This window comes from Hemiscyllium ocellatum, chromosome 8 (genome assembly GCF_020745735.1).
Source record: "Hemiscyllium ocellatum isolate sHemOce1 chromosome 8, sHemOce1.pat.X.cur, whole genome shotgun sequence".
Taxonomy (NCBI): Eukaryota; Metazoa; Chordata; class Chondrichthyes; order Orectolobiformes; family Hemiscylliidae; genus Hemiscyllium; species Hemiscyllium ocellatum.
This window is the reverse complement of record NC_083408.1, coordinates 26740788-26753687: the sequence shown is the minus strand read 5'-3', so window position 1 is coordinate 26753687 and position 12900 is coordinate 26740788. Positions and strand designations below refer to the sequence as shown.

At 42.8% G+C, this 12900-nt stretch overlaps 2 protein-coding genes across 2 annotated transcripts in view; one reads left to right on the top strand and one right to left on the bottom strand.

The window, feature by feature from the left end:
* Positions 1-6164, top strand: part of LOC132818068 (synaptosomal-associated protein 23-like) — a 30501-nt gene extending 24337 nt beyond the window's left edge. The window contains exons 7-8 of the mRNA XM_060828718.1: positions 287-431; positions 2444-6164. Coding sequence (XP_060684701.1) covers positions 287-431; positions 2444-2509 — 211 coding nt within the window. The 3' untranslated portion in view covers positions 2510-6164. The remainder of the gene's footprint in view (positions 1-286; positions 432-2443) is intronic.
* On the bottom strand, positions 4809-12877 carry lrrc57 (leucine rich repeat containing 57). The gene is made up of 6 exons (XM_060828717.1): positions 12680-12877; positions 9520-9707; positions 8129-8264; positions 7231-7499; positions 5799-5984; positions 4809-5035 (listed from the first exon to the last, which is right to left on the bottom strand). The coding sequence occupies exons 2-6, from the start codon at positions 9601-9603 to the stop codon at positions 4994-4996; spliced, it is 717 nt and encodes a 238-aa protein (XP_060684700.1). The 5' UTR covers positions 9604-9707; positions 12680-12877; the 3' UTR covers positions 4809-4993.
* Between the last annotated feature and the right edge of the window lie 23 nt (positions 12878-12900).

Below are 12900 nucleotides of genomic sequence, written 5' to 3'. Positions count from 1 at the left end.
CACTGAGAACAGCTTGATTTGTATGTAAGGGGCAGCATGACCTTTCCATCCCTGATCCTAGAGGAGAACAGGTGTGACCTCTCCATCTTTCACTCTCTTTGGATGACCATCTAAAGTGGAGAATCCACCTAATTCCTAATGATTCTCCCACATAGCCCCTGCTTGCGCGAGACTCACTGGTGCTTTTGCTTCAATAATGAAGAACAGAAGATGTTAGAGAAGCATTCACCACACCAAATTTCAAACTTCACTTTGAAATAACCTGACAATTTTGGGTGTGTTTTAGGATAACCAATGACTCTCGAGAAGATGAAATGGAAGAAAATCTGCAGCAAGTGGGCAGTATCATTGGAAATCTGAAAAACATGGCAATTGACATGGGCAACGAAATAGATGCCCAGAACAAAAAGATTGACTCCATTTCTGGAAAGGTACTTGCTGTGTTTTCAACCTCTCTTCCTCAACTGCTGAGGCTTCTGAAATGTAGATTACTTTTCCAGGGTAACTTGTAGTTCCCTAAGGTCTCAAGTATCTCCCCAAAAGGGAGGTAACAAGCCATAAGTTACCACAATTACTGGATCCAAATTCAGGCCTTGCTCCACATCTTTAACTAAAAGATGAATAAGTGAATATATAGCATATTATGGAAAATACCCATTTATGTTGTGGAAACAAGGCAAAATAAAATATTAACCTTTTGCTTTGGAGATGTTTTTATTGGGTTTCTTCATTTTGTCAGTTCCTGAGAGTTCTAATTGGTCAAACCCATTTACCTTTGAACAACCTAAGATCGAACCTCTTGTTACAGAGGCAGCATTGTTTTAATGTTTTGGGTGAATAGCTTGAGTTTTTAAATACAGCTAATGCCTGCTCACGGGGCTTCCTGTGTTTGAAGAATTTGGACACCTATCTAAAAGTGCAAGTCATTAAGATAACAGCAGATTACATAATGTGTTTAAGTGTGGCTTGGCCCCTCCTGCTAGCTTAGATTGGATTACGATTCATATCATTACAAAAGACTAGAACTTGTATATTGTATTATACTTTGGTTAGACTGTATCACAAGTCCAAAGAAAACAAAGAAAATTTACAGCCCAGGAACAGGCCCTTTGGCCCTCCAAGCCTGAGCTGATCCAAATCTATTGTCTAAACCTGTCGTCCATTCCAAAGCATCTGTATCCCTCTGCTCCCCACCTACTCTGTCCGGACACATTTTAAATGAATCTACCGTGCCTGACTCTACCACCTCTGCTGGTAACGCATTCCAGACACCCACCACCCTCTCCATAAAGTACTTGCCACGTGTATCACCCTTAAACTTTCCACCTCTCACCTTGAAAGCGTGACCTCTTGTTATTGGATCCTTCACCCTGGGAAAAAGCTTATCCCTATCTACCCTGTCTATACCCTTCGTGATTTTGTAAACCTCAATCAGGTTTCCCCTCATCTTTTTTCTAATGAAAACAAACCTAACCTACTCAACCTCTCTTCATAGTTGGCATTTTCAATATCAAGCAACATCCTCGTAAACCTTCTCTGCACCCTCTCCAAAGCATCCACACCATTTTGGTAGTCTAGCGACCAGAACTGTACATGGTATTCTAAATGCGGCTGAACCAATATCTTGTATAATTTTAACATGAACTGCTAGCTCTTGTACTCAATACCTGTCCAATGTAGGCAAGCATACCATGGTTCAGTTGTGAGCGTGACGCCTTAGGAAGGATATACTGGCTTGGGGAATGCAGTGCACCAGAATAGGACAATAGGGGTTAAAATTGTGAATTGTTGATTACAAGTTTATCCAATTATTTCAAAGATGATGAAACATGCTTTCTGGTGAGAAACCAAACCAAGAGGCATTAAAATTAGAGTTTGGCCCTTCATAAGGGTGATTTCAGAAAGGGTAATGTAAGTCTGGAACATTCAAAAGGCTGTAAATGATGAGGTTCAGTTGAAAAGTTCACAGCTGAGATTTATGGATTTTTGTTAGGCAAGGTTATTAGAATCCAGATTCAGGGTAGCCAAATCGAACTGCGTGATGGTTCATCTCCTGACTGACTACTGATGTCATCATTTGCCCTGATAAGAGTTGGGTTATGGTCTGCATTTCAGCTGCAGATTTTTGTAAACTGAATTAAATTGGTTCTGTGCGGGTGGCACAGTGGCTATTGCTGCTGCTTCACAGCGTTGGGGACCCGGGTTCGATTCCACTCTGGCAACTGTCTGCACATTCTCCCACAGTCCAAAGATATGCAGGTTAGGTGAAGTGGCCAAGCTTAATTACTCAGTGTTCAGTAATGTGTAGGTTAGGTGCATTAGTTAGGGGAAATGGGTCTGGGTGGGATACAGTTCGGAGGTTTGGTGTGGACTTGAATAATTAGGAGTGGGAAGGGAAATATTGTAGGTGCAAATGCTAACTGTCTGTCTGTGTATTTAACAGGCTGATGCTAACAAAGCTCGGATTGATGAAGCCAACCAGAGAGCAAACAAACTCATCCAGAAGTAACACGGAGTTGAACTCCAGACTTAACCTCGAATGTACAGCTTCACCTACAGTCTGTATCCCTTTCTATGGGAGTCACTGCCTTCCTATGCCTTTCTGCATCTTGATTTCTCCAAACAAGTTAAATGTTTTGAATTAGTGTAAGATTGGTGCCAAGTGACTCCTGGAGTTTTTCATCAGTGTACAGTCTCCAAAGCTGAACTCTGGAGTCGGTCAGCTGACTGATTTCCACCCCAGTGGCCTCAAGTTTAAGTGGCTTTTGGCAGCAGTTTAATCATTGTACGTTTCGAGCATCTGCTTGCGTTTTTCTTTGGGTCTATCAATGGAATAACTGTAAAGGTTAAAACTGGGAACTGTGGGCAGTTCAAATAAGCAATATCTGGGAAACTGATCTCTCTCTTCTTGAATTCCACTTTATACTTTCATTCATGCATTCCCCCTCGACTTCAATACCACCAGGTTATCTTAAATTGGTGTTTGATCTTTCAGAGAAAAACTGCATTGGCCAAAGTAAGACTAGAGAGGAGCATGCTCTGAAGGGAGGAGAATGATTGTATATGATCTAGAACGGTGCTGTTCCTACAGTGCAAAGTTTATTTTTAATTTTGCCCCAGAATGTTTTCTGGATGGAAGTAGTATTAAGATATGATGTGTGCTGGATCTCTGACTGTGAGAGAATTATGATTTTTGGTGGGGAGTCAAATCTGATTTGAACAACTACTCCTGCTTGATAGTGACTGTAGAAATGCTGTTTTCTATCAAACCACCAGGCCCTGGACCTTCCCATCAAACCCTAAACTCTCCTCATGGCTTTGGTCTTCCTATTCACCATGATCATAGGTTTTCCTGTCAATACTCAAAATGCGCAGACCCCACTGACTGCCTGTTAATCTCTCTTCTCCCCCAACCCATTCTGGGCCTTGCTGTTGACTGCAAACTGCAGGTTATTTGGCTTTCCTATCAGTTTCAGCCATCTCACCCAGTACCCGTAGCACTGCAGCTGCTGGATTCGAGTTACTGATCTACAACCAACCTGTCTTTAAGCCTCAGTTGGGGGTCTGGACAGGGTACTGATCCGATGATCAATTCGTAAGTGAAATCAGTGACCACGAAGGTACCAAAAGGCACTGAATTCAAAGTGGAAAATAATGTGAAATAATCTGTCCATGAGGTAGATGTTTGTATTTGTTCATGTTGCTTGGGCAAAGCTGGCTGTCTCTTTGGGCAAGGGTCACTACACAAAGCCTTTTTTTAAAAATGGAGAATGCCCCTCAGCTTCATGTCATTACTTACTATCAACTACTTGTACAGAAAAGAAAATAAGCAGTGGTCAGACTGCACAGACTAATTTCTAGTGCTTTGGGGCTTGCTGTAACATATTGCGCACTTAATTTCTCTAACATTGTAACTAATAATGTTTTATAGAAATAATGATTACTAACTCGAACATAACTGTGCCTGAAAACATCTCATTTCTTTTTCTAAATAAATCCTTAAGTCATTGATTGAAATGAAACTGGTGTTATATTGGATTAAGGACTGCTGAACCAATTGATTAGAGCATTGATTTTAAAAATGTTATTTATGTAGTGAAAGATGAAGCTTCATTCAACGATTTCTAGGTTTTCTTAAGTATACGTAACTTTGAACTGAATATTACTTTAGGCCAAAGAGCTCATTTCTAGCAGGGAGAGTATGGTTGGTGTTACCTTTGTAATTTCTTTGCTCTTTGAATTATCTTTGAGATGCAGCTAAATTTCAAGCTCCTGTTTACCCCTCTCACTACCCTTTAAAATGTAACTAGGGGTTCTTAATTTTCCCCATGCTTTAGTTTGTCTTTTAGATAGTCAAGCAGGGCAGAGGAAGTTTTACTCTCACTCTGCCCCTAACCTGAGCTCCCTTCAAATCTAATGTAAAAAACAAGAAAATACTTGCACATAAAATACTTTATTTTTTTTTAAATATACAAAGTGCTGTTTGAAATGAAGGGTTGGATTGCAGTCTAAATTCCACGATTAGCTGGCTGCACTGTCACCTTGAATTAAATGCTAAGTCTATGCAGCAGAAGTGCCGGGTCTGATCCCAAGCAGCAGCCTCTATATGCCAGCAAGTCACCATTTCATAGCAGAGGGTGAGCTTGAGGTAACTGAAGCCATCCCCATGCACAAACCTAATTTCAGCACCTCTCCCAAATTCAGAAGTTATGTACAAAGTGCGACTGTAGTGGATAAATCAGGACTGTCCAGGGCTGCATGTCCATGTTTACAGCAGCTTGAAGATAGTACAATGCATTATACACAGATTAAAGACAGTATCGGTTTTACTAACACCAATAACTGGAATGTAGGCAAGGCTGAGGACCACGGCATCATATCATTTACTGCCCTTTCCATTGTCTCCTTCAATGAATTGGAGTTACCTCCCCAGTATGGTCTATTGCAGGTTACTACTACCACCATCTATGGCTGAGGGAGGAAGCTCAGACCTTCAAGAGAATTTCTTCTTTGTTGCTGTGAAGCGATCCATGTACTGAGGGAAGAAAAACATGACAATGTAGTCCACTCACATTTTTATCGGTTTCGGTAGCTTAACCCACAGCTGCACTCTGTCATGTCTACCATCACACAATTCTCTAACCCTGCCCCAAAACACACGCAGAACTGAGCGTCTACACCCCCCACCACACCACCCCCCAAATCATCAGTCTTCACTCTGTGGAGTCAAGTTTGCATCAACGTTGCATGATTTAGTCACCCAGATGCTGGCAGATGGAACTAGATTAGGTTGGGATAGCTGGTTGGTATGGACGATTTGGACCAAGGGATCTGTTGCCGTGCTGTACATCTCTGACATCAAGAAATTCAAATGAACAGACTATTAGGAATGTCAATTACTACACCATCCCCTTTCAATCCTCCTCTTACCATTTAGCTCACATTCCTTTTCAGATTTAGATTGATGTGAAAGGCTTTGGGGAATGAATAGAATTATACCAGTTACTAAGGAAAGGGCTTTCAGCGGGATGGGAGTATGGGCAGATTCCAGAAGTGGTATTAGATTGGATAGTTCATGTGAAAAAAAAAGACTGGATGAGCCTGTTTCTGTCCTGGGTATTTTCTGAATTAAATAGTGCCAAAAGATATAGCATGGGTAAAAACAGTTTCAACTGTAGTGCTAAAATCTGATTTCCACAACCTATTGCAGAAATGTCTGGGTTTCCGTTAAGATCCTTTATCAAAGTAGCACATTAAACCAGGCATAATGTTGTTGCCCTTAATATACTTCGACCAACCTTATCATAGCCCTCCAGATCTCGCAAGTTCTTAATTTCAAAAAGATTCCCTTCCACGGCCAGCAAGGCAATCTGGGAGTCAGCCAGGATACTGACAGGAATCATGGAGATTTCTAAACAGTTCTCTTCAATCCGTAAAACTTTCAGCCGGGGACATCGGGCGATGTGTGATGAAATCTGAGAGATCTACAAATGTGAAATGGTTACTTAAATTTAAAACCAAATCATTGTGAAGCTTGCAGTTTTTAGAAGACAAATTCAAGAGCACTGGTGCTCTTCAGCAATATATTCTACCTACCCTTCAAAATGAGATTCTGAATCTGCATATGCACATAAATAGATAGCAAATTTGTCAAAAAATTGTACTGATGGATTTGTACAATAAATTGAATTATATTGAAACTTAATGAGTTATCTAATTGATTCATGGGGATCAATGCAGTTTTAACATTATCAACACCTCGTTCTGCCTTTCAGACGAAAGTGAGTACCTGACAAAGGGCTTTTCCCCGAAATGTCGATTTCTTTTTTCCCCCCTGCTCCTCAGATGCTGCCTGACCTGCTGTGCTTTTCCAGCACCACACTCTTAACTCTGTTCTGCCATTCTGGTCAGGATGTAACTATGTGTGTGTTAACCTCATTTATTCACCTTGGTTGTGAAACTCTTAATTGCACCTGTGTAACAAAAATCTATCAATCTCTGTTTTGAAAGATTCATCCAAACCCTGTCTCCCCACCTTTTTCAACTTTGAGGGGATTGATCTGAACTGACTAGGTTTAATTCTAAAGGTTGAATGCCCTTGTTCTGATTTTCTCAGATAACTGCACTGTGAAATGAAGCAGTAAGCAAGAATACCTCAACTTGGTCATCCCTACCCCTCATATCTTAAAAGAAATACATTCCTATGCTGTGCAGCCTGATCTCAAAATTGAATCCAGTTAGCTCCTTCTCATTCTGGTGAAATTGCACTGCAATCTGTCCAATATGCACATCTTGAGATGAGGTGGTAGCATCCCCATCTCTGGAGCATAATGCCCGGGTGCAAGTCCCACCTGCTCCAGGGAGTGTCATAACATGTCTGAATAAGTTGATTAAAAATATCTATCCTTCTGAGACATTACCCAAAAAGGAATGCAACGTATCAGCAGAGGTCAAACAAGAGAATAATATAACTTCCACCACTTGTAATCCAGCCCTTTTGAGTGAAAAGCTAACTTTCTCATTAGGTTTTTTAAATTTTCACCTGTACTTGCCCATTGGCTTCTCATGTACTTTATCTCCCAACCTCTTTCTCACCTCACATGACTAATACAGACAGGACACAGTGTACGACTCTCAATGCACAAAATTCACAACATAGAGACCACGTCCCTCCCCGGCCTAGTACAATGCTATTGTTTTATTGAGCTGCAGCAGTTGGTAGTGACAGACCTGATTCTGGTTGACATTGAGTTCAATGGCCTGCAGCTGCTCCACTTCATCCGGCAGACGCTGGATTCGATTCTTGGACAGATCCACCACATCCAGGTGCCGGAGGTGGCACAGCTGCAGTGGGAACTCCCGAAGCTGGTTCCCAGATAGATTCAGGGTCTTTAGGGCTGCTAGCTGGCCGAAGCTGGAGGGGAGCTGTCTCAGTGAGTTACTGTTCAGGTGAAGGGCCTCCAGTTTCTTCAGTTTTCCCACATCCTCAGGGAGAACAGCTGATAGACAAGACATCACAGTAACCAAACAAAATTTGTTCAGCGGTGGAACAACTAGTGAGTAATCAAGCTACTGGATCCTTCTGAAATGTTGCAAGAGGGAAAGGGTTCAGATTCCTGGTGCACTGGGATCCATTGAAAGGCAGGAGAGGTCTACTGTAGAAAAAAGGGCTAGTGACATGGTATGTATGAGAGAAGGGTTGAGGCTCTTGGGATTGGAAACACTGGATACAGGAACATAGTTCTGGGACAGAAGTACTTTGTACAGAATGGACTGGTTCCACCTGAACAAGGCCAGTGTCCTTACTGACAGACTATCTTAATTGTCATTGGAAACTGTTAGGCTGTGAAGATGGAACAGAAAGATAAAAAGAATCTGGGTTAAAATGAGAGGGAAAGAAAGGAAAACTAGAAAAAAAGAATTCAGGAAGAGGAGCAATTCAAAGAAAAATGGAAGCAAGAGTTGTGTTTGTTGATGCACAAAGCAGGGTGAATAAAACTGGTAAGCTATAGGTACAATCTGCTGTGGGGATGTGGGTGCGGGGGCTGACATACATGGTATCAATGAAACCGTATCCAACGTGGGGCTGGACTGGGCTTTGTGCAACTGATCACTGAATTAGCCTTACCCAATTTATTACTGTTGAGATTCAAACTCTTCAAAGTTGTGAAGTGGCCAATGACCGAGGGCAAGGTCTCAATCTTATTCCCTGACAGGTCCATTGTCCTCAGACTCGATGCAAGTCTCTGTAGGTCCATGGGAAACTGAATAGTGAGAAAATATAAACATTAGCTATTTTAAAGCAGATCTGCACAGAGGAAGGGGCACAGTTTAATTTGTCACTCACTCCAGGACTAGTAAGCACATTCAGAACAATATGATTTGTCAGGACAGGAAATATGTATTTCACAAGTAAAAAAAAAATCAGTATCAAAATACAAATCAATCATTTAAACAAAGCAACTAATGACGTCCATTAAAAAAAAGTGATTAGCAGCAGGTCCAGTAAATACTCAGATCCATTCCCACTGTTCATTCCGTATACCATTTACCCTAACCTCACTGATATTCCATCCTCTTGATCACCAACAAGCTCCTACCCCACATTCTATTGGATTCAACGCCCACACCTCTGTCCTCCCACTTGCACCAATTGACCCCTTCCGTCCCCCCTCCCATTCCATTCCATCCCTCCCTCCCTCTTGGCCGCTCCCCACCTCATTGGCCCACGTCCTAATTCCCTTACAACTAACTCCCCACTCTCCCCCTCATCATCCGCTCCCACTACCCATCCCAACAACATTCCCTCCACCATCCCTGTACTCTCCATTTCCCTCATATTCATCCACAAGTTCCCTCTCCATCCATTCCTGTTTTTTCCTTCCATCCAGGAGAAAGTGAGGACTGCAGATGCTGGAGTATCAGAGTTGAAAAATATGGTGCTGGAAAAACACAGCAGGCCAGGCATCGGGTGCTGCCTGGCCTGCTGTGTTTTTCCAGCACCACATTTCTCTTTCCCTCCCTCTATCTACACTCTCTCTCCTCTCGCCCCTATCCTCCTAACATTCCCCCGGCTCTCCCCTTTCCTCCCATTACTCCTCTCCACAATTGCCCATCATATCGCCCACTCCTCTCCATCCCACCAACATGCCATCCTTCCACCACCCCCAGCCACTTGCGCCATACCATCTCACCACCATTTCCCCTCCATCTATCAACCCCTCTTTTTCCCAACATCTCTCCTTTTCCTTGCCTTCTCGCTCTGGCTCACGTCCACCCTCTCCTCTCTCTCTCTGTTATCCCCTCCCCATTCCCCCCTCCCTCACCTAACCTATCCCACCCCACCCCAATCCCACTGCTATCCTTCCCCCATCCTATCCCCACCCCCACCCCCTCTGACATGATTGGATTCAAATCCTATCCACAGCTATTTCATTGTGACATCACAAAGCCAGTACCGCTTTCGCCTACCATCCACAGACAACCCTGTAACTCATTCCAATTCCTGCAAATTCTCACCTCATTCAGGCCTTTCCCTGTGAGCTGGAAGACCCCTGTCTTCTGCGCAGTTTCCAGATGAGCTTTTAGGGCACTGTTCCCCATGGCAGAACTGTGTAAATCCCAAACAAAAAAAAACACGATCTCCCCACTCTCCAATCACATCCACGTTTGCTCCATACAGGTCCCACGATTCCTCCAGATTATACCTAAAATGAAAGCACTGAAGTTAACAAATAAGGACCTCTGAACCCAACAGGTAATTGCCACCTGTTCTAATAGTTAAAACTACCACACATCTCTCTCCAGTGGAAACTAGATGGGTTTTCAACAATAATTGATCAGTGTTACAGTCACCAATTGTCAATAAAAATGACAGCTGGTTCACTAAACTCTGCTCTATTTAACTGGTCTGGCATGGTATTTATCTTTGATGCTAGATCCAACAAGTCTATCATTGTACTTGACAACAGTTGAATCAATTAGGGAAAGGCAACAAATCTAGTCTAGCCAGCAATGCTGCTTCCCAAGAACAAATAGAAAGAAAAACTGATGAAGGCAAGTTTTCCTGTACATCGTCTTGCAACTACCTCCCTCTAATTATCTCTCTCTATACTAGAATAATTGAAGTATTCTGATATCACTACACTAATTCTTGCATGATGTTATAAATTGCTGCAAAAACTTTCTTCTCTATATCCTTACACTCTATTTGGTGGCTTAAAACATACACTCAAAAGGATAAAGGTTACGCTTACAGCCATAGCTCATTTGGTAGCACTTTTGCCTGTGAATCACATGATTATGGTTTCAAATCCCACTTCAGAGGTTAAGGATTTAAAAGGGGGTAATATATCAAAGATAAGGCCCTACTGTAGCATTGATGGTGTGTGGTACTGTTGGAGGTGCCCTCTTACAGATGAGATGTTAAGCTAGAAGCTCTGGGCGGCACAGTGGTTAGCACTGCTGCCTCACAGCGCCTGTAGACCCGGGTTCAATTCCCGACTCAGGCGACTGACTGTGTGGAGTTTGCACGTTCTCCCCGTGTCTGCGTGGGTTTCCTCCGGGTGCTCCGGTTTCCTCCCACAGTCACAAAGATGTGCAGGTTAGGTGAATTGGCCAAGCTAAATTGCCCGTAGTGTTAGGTTAGGGGTATGGGTGGGTTGCGCTTCGGCGGGTCGGTGTGGACTTGTTGGGCCGAAGGGCCTGTTTCCACACTAAGTCTAATCTAAGTCTAATCTAATCTAATCTCTTCCCTGTGTTCTGGCAATTCTTCAATTAGCATCATCAAAATAAATTAATAGTCATGATCACATTCCAAAAGAGAAAATGCTGGAAAATCTCAGCAGGTCTGGCAGTATCTGCAAGGAGAGAAAAGAGCTGACATTGAGTCAAACTGACCCTTTCTCTTTTGGTTTCAGATTCCAGCATCTGCAGTAATTTGCTTTTATGTCATGATCACATTGTTGTTTGAGAGAGTTTACTGTAAGCAAATTGGGTGCTACCATTCCTACGACAGTGACTACTTCAAAAATACTTAATTGGCTAGGTGCTTTGTGACATATAGTGACCACCGAAGGTCTGTAGAAACAAATTCTGACTTTCTTTATTCCTGAAAATTGATGTACCAATGTAGCAATAACAAACTAGTTAGGAAAATTGAAGTCCATGGGATTAGAAGGTGCATTACAACATAATACAAAATTGGCAAAGGAACAGAAAACAATAGCAAACTGATTTTCAGATATATAATGTCGGTACCACTGCTTTTTTTGATATTTATTAATGGCCTGTGAATGGGCAGACAGGACACAGCACCAATGAGAAAGTAGCATCAGAATAGCAATAAACAACGTTAACAACAGCAACAAATGGGAAGTGGGAGGATAACAAGCAGGAAGTAAAGAACTGATGGAATAGGAGGATATATGGAATTTGGAGCAATGTCTTTAAACAGTAGGAATGAGAAGAGGCAATATGTGATAAACAATCAGGCTGCTTGCCTACACACAAAGAACTGGGTGATGTTAAAGCTTGGTTGAAAAGTGACAATTAGACCAGAAAAAACAAGATCAGGATGTTCAGTCCAGAGCATCTGTTCATCAATTCAATAGAATCATGAAATGCAACATTCCTAACATCTATTTTCTTGTATTCTCTCCAGAACCCTAAATTCTTCTACTGATAATGAAACTATCAATCTCAGCCTTAAATATTCACAAGGACTCTGCTCCACAGCTCTCTGTGGCAAGGATTTCCAAAGACACTCAACCCTCAGAAGAAATTCCTCGCCTTAGTCTTAAATTGGTGTCCCTCTATTTTGAAACAATGCCCTCTGGTCCTAAACTCTTCCATGAGGGGGAAATATGCCCTCAGCACTTACCCTGTCAAGCACCTTCAGAATCCTATATGTTTCAATGAGATCATCTCATCCTGACAAAGTCCAGTGAGTAGGGTCCTAACCTGATTAACCTTTGTTCAATATTCAATCCCTCCATACCAGGGTTTATCCTAGTAAACTTTAAGTGACAACTGTGCCCAGCAATTGGCATCCTTACTAGAGGTGGGATAGAGAGAAGGTGTATGAAGCTGATACTTGGGATGAGGAGTTTGTTTTATGAAGAAAGGTTGGGCCTGTACGATTGATGTTTAGAAGAATGGAGGGGGAGTGGAGGACTTGATTGAAGTGTATATGATGGTCTCGACAAGGTGGATTTGGGGGAAGGACATTTCCTCTTGCATACAAGTCCAGAAGTAGGGTACAAGGTTTTAAAATTAAGGACAGCCCTTGAAGAGCAGAGATAATTGGATTTTTCTTGTCTCATAAGATTTGGAAGTCTGTCTCAGAAAGGCGGTGGAGGCGGGGTTCTTCAGGCAGTAGAAGAGATTCTTTTCAGGCAAAGGAGATTATTGACGACGGGATGAATGTGGAATTAGAAATTGAATGAGAAGACTTGAACAGTACAGCACAGAACAGGCCCTTCAGCCCACAAGCAGAGTTAAACTTCTGGATGTAAGTTTGCTCGCCGAGCTGGAACCTCAACCTGAGCTACAAATCTGCTCAAAACTCGCTGAAGTTAAACTTTTGGGCCCCACCCCACCGTCTAATGGTGACGATCTGGTGATTTGAAAGAGATCCAGCGTTAAGGGGAGCTGGTGCGCCTCAGGCCCTACTCAGTACCTGTCTGTGAAGCCTGCACATCCATCGGCTGGGTAGGCGGCACTAGCTCTATCTTCTTACAAAGACAGGCCCAACATCCATCCATCCATAAGGCGGAAACCGACCGCCAAATATTTCCCCCGCCTGGGCACTTCCGCTCGGGCCGAGCCCCCTCGGTCGGTGCACCGTCCAATAAAGATCCGGGGCTCCTGCCGTCCGCTGTCCCCATGGTAACGGGTTAG

What these genes read in the sequence shown, in the direction of transcription:
- lrrc57 (XM_060828717.1), bottom strand. Translation starts at nt 9,603, where the DNA reads ATGGGGAACAGTGCCCTAAAAGCTCATCTGGAAACTGCGCAGAAGACA. An exon ending in TCTCAACAGTAATAAATTGG is followed by an intron (nt 7,500 to 8,128) that starts GTAAGGCTAATT and finishes CTTGTCTATCAG; the next exon opens with CTGTTCTCCCTGAGGATGTG. An exon ending in TCAATGTCAACCAGAATCAG is followed by an intron (nt 5,985 to 7,230) that starts GTCTGTCACTAC and finishes TCACATTTGTAG; the next exon opens with ATCTCTCAGATTTCATCACA.